Source organism: Etheostoma cragini, chromosome 21, assembly GCF_013103735.1.
Source record: "Etheostoma cragini isolate CJK2018 chromosome 21, CSU_Ecrag_1.0, whole genome shotgun sequence".
Classification (NCBI taxonomy): Eukaryota; Metazoa; Chordata; class Actinopteri; order Perciformes; family Percidae; genus Etheostoma; species Etheostoma cragini.
Genome location: NC_048427.1, coordinates 376,086 through 379,084, shown reverse-complemented (window position 1 = coordinate 379,084; position 2,999 = coordinate 376,086). Strand labels below are relative to the sequence as shown.

Below are 2,999 nucleotides of genomic sequence, written 5' to 3'. Positions count from 1 at the left end.
TATATAGTTTATTCAAGTTTAAAGTGGACAGCAGTAGCCAGTGTCATGGTGGCTGACAGATGAAGTTAGAGAATCATAGGAAGTATTAGGCAAGAGATCGGGCTCTTACCGTTAATGTTTTGGTTAGCAAGCAACCAATAAAATGTCAATTTGTATCATTGTATAATTTCTTTTACATGCAGGTTAATACACAAGACCCGTAACGTTAGCTTAGGTGTGAGAATTAAAAGCAAAGAGCTCGAGTGCTTCTCAGCCAGCTGTTGGACAAAACAAGGCTAACATTAGCTTGTCAGCTAGCTAGCTAATGGCGCTAACTTAGCTGCTATCAGCACTGGTAGGATGCTAGCAGAAGAATTAATGGAAACGCACAAAACACACTGGTGGAAGGCAGATACGTCAGGCAGCACACCCGTAAGATACGTGTTACGTAGAAATACAACACATTTCCCTGAGTTCCTAAAAGCTCGAGCTTTGACGCTAGCCGTTAGCATTAGCAAAAAGCTCAACAGAGGAGACAGCAAAGTGCTAGTTCGAAGCTAACGGCTAACAATAACTACAAACTGACATCGTGTCGAGCCAAAGGCACTCAATTCAACCATAGACCTGTTTTCTACCGGTACAAGACCACTGGCTGCTGTCCGTATTTCCACTTACTTGGTGAGCTAAAGGGCCGATCCGCACAAAATGCACTCCCGAACCAAAACGGCCGTTAAACTCGCCCAGGACCGCCGGGCCTGCTTCCCTGGTTCAGGCAGCCGTGCACAGTATAAACAAGGCCGAACAAACGCCCCTAACGGCCGGTTACCGGGTTTCAACCACGGTGGCGAGGACGGCAGACCCAGATTTTTAAGAAAATATACAGTTTATAAGCCTATGTAAAGATATCGGCTTGTATTTTTTAAGCTAAATCGCACTCGATTGTTTCCTCCGGGTGGCGACGAAGGCTTCCATTGGACTCCCCCCGCTGCGTCAAGTTAACCGGATACAGCACAACGTGACCGGAAATGTGGTAATGTATCCTTAGAAATAAAAGCATAAATGGAAAATATGGAAAGAACATTTTAGCAAGCTGGCATGCAATCGGTGGTTTAAAAAAAGTCCATTCATCTACACGTTAATCAATGGCACGCTGATACATTATTTTCTAGGTTTTCGGCAGGTAGGTTCTTATATAAATTCATTTTAATCATAACCGGAATTGCTTGTCTGTCGTATGTTGACCTTCACACTATAATCTCTGTCAATCTTGCCGCGTTCAGGTTCTCCCATTAAACTCGTAAAATAAATCACGACAGCCAGTAAATGAGGCATATATAAGTCTGCACCCCGTAGAAGGAGCAGAAACGAAAAATATTAATAAAACATAAACAATAAAACATTTTGTAAGGGTCCCTCCATCCACAGCTATTCATTATAGCATCTATAATTTACATGAGGGCCCTGGGTACTCTGTCCCATGCCCCCCCCCCCCAGTCCGACGCCCCTGAGTATAGACCAATAAAAATGTTAAACAGTTTTTTTTAATCATCATACAAAAGAGAAATGTGACATGACCCACGCTGTCGTGCTTTAGTTTATTGAAGAAAAAACACATTTATCAGCCATCAAACTTCCATTATGCAACAACAACAACAACAACAACAACAGCAACAACAACAGGAACAACATTATAGTGGAACCAACGGCTGAATCCAATCACTAACGCCTGAGATAATTCAACTGTCCATAATTGATTAAGACATTTGGTAATTAAGCTCCACTGAAGACAGAATCAGAGTCTTTTGATACAGAATCCATTCCTTAACAAAACATCACTTCATTTGTTCATTTGTTTATTTTAACTCATTGAACATTAGCTATTTGTTTTGCAATACTGACACAACTTTTCAGACATGTAAACAATTAAATAAAAGAATAGTGGGAAGAAACCTTTTTTTTTAATTCTTTTGTCATTTTAAGCTTTTATTTGTATAGGACAGCTGAACGGGGAGGGGGGGGTAACATGCAGCAGAGAGCCGCAGGTCAGAGTTGAACCTGCGGGTGTCGCATCAAGGACTAAACCTCTATATATGGGGGGGGGGGACTGATGATATTGTATCGGGGGGGGGGGCCGTCTGGTGATTCCCCCCCCTGCCCCCCCTTGTGACTAAGAGACATCAGGAACACAAGCCCTGGGTTGTCCAGACGCTAAAAGCATCAGTTGTCTTGTTCATTACATTAAAATCATGACTTTAACTTTACTTAAATCATACTTTAACTACTTAGATTTTAGATATCTTTATTTAGATGGACAATGCACATTAATCAACATGAGTACAGTGTCCAACATGTGAATGTGCCAGATTTAGCCATACAGGCTAATTTCGATCTGCTGTAAATATAGCAGGTTGATGGCTTAAAACTACAGATACGCTACAAAATACAACGTATACACATAAAACTAGAAAGACATAGGCATACACAAGTAAAATAACACAACCAATATTCCAGGTCAGGACAACTGGCACGTCGATGGCATGACAAAAAAACACATACAAATATGGTACAGATATCATACACTGTTAAACATAACTTCCTGTTTCTAATTGTATGTCTCATTTGTATCCTCACTTCCTTAACCCTCCTGTTGTCCTCGGCTAAAATTTGACTCGTGTTCATAAAGTTTCTTCTTTAGAAATCAGGGGTTTGTTTCAACCACATTGTCAAAAAAAATACAAATAACGTGGACGGTTCCATAAAATATGTGATGGGGTTTTATTCAATTTTATAGCATTTTGGGGGGAATAAATATAAGTGAACATTTAAAAAAATGGACAAAATGTCTAAAAAAAGTGAGGAAATAAAGAACAAAAACTTCAAAAAAGTGCAACCCCCCCCCAAAAAAAAACCCGCCAAAACATCGGAAAAAAAGTGAGTAATACGTTGGGAAAAGTGAGAAAAAGTGCAACCAATTTTAGTTTAAATTTTGACCCAGAAACACAAAACGACAACACAAGGCT

General features: G+C 40.2%; 1 protein-coding gene across 1 annotated transcript in view; it reads right to left on the bottom strand.

Moving 5' to 3' along the window:
* Positions 1-567, bottom strand: part of plekha1b (pleckstrin homology domain containing, family A (phosphoinositide binding specific) member 1b) — a 9,643-nt gene extending 9,076 nt beyond the window's left edge. Inside the window, exon 1 of the mRNA XM_034860752.1 lies at positions 562-567. Within this exon, the coding sequence (XP_034716643.1) occupies positions 562-567 (6 nt within the window). The remainder of the gene's footprint in view (positions 1-561) is intronic.
* Between the last annotated feature and the right edge of the window lie 2,432 nt (positions 568-2,999).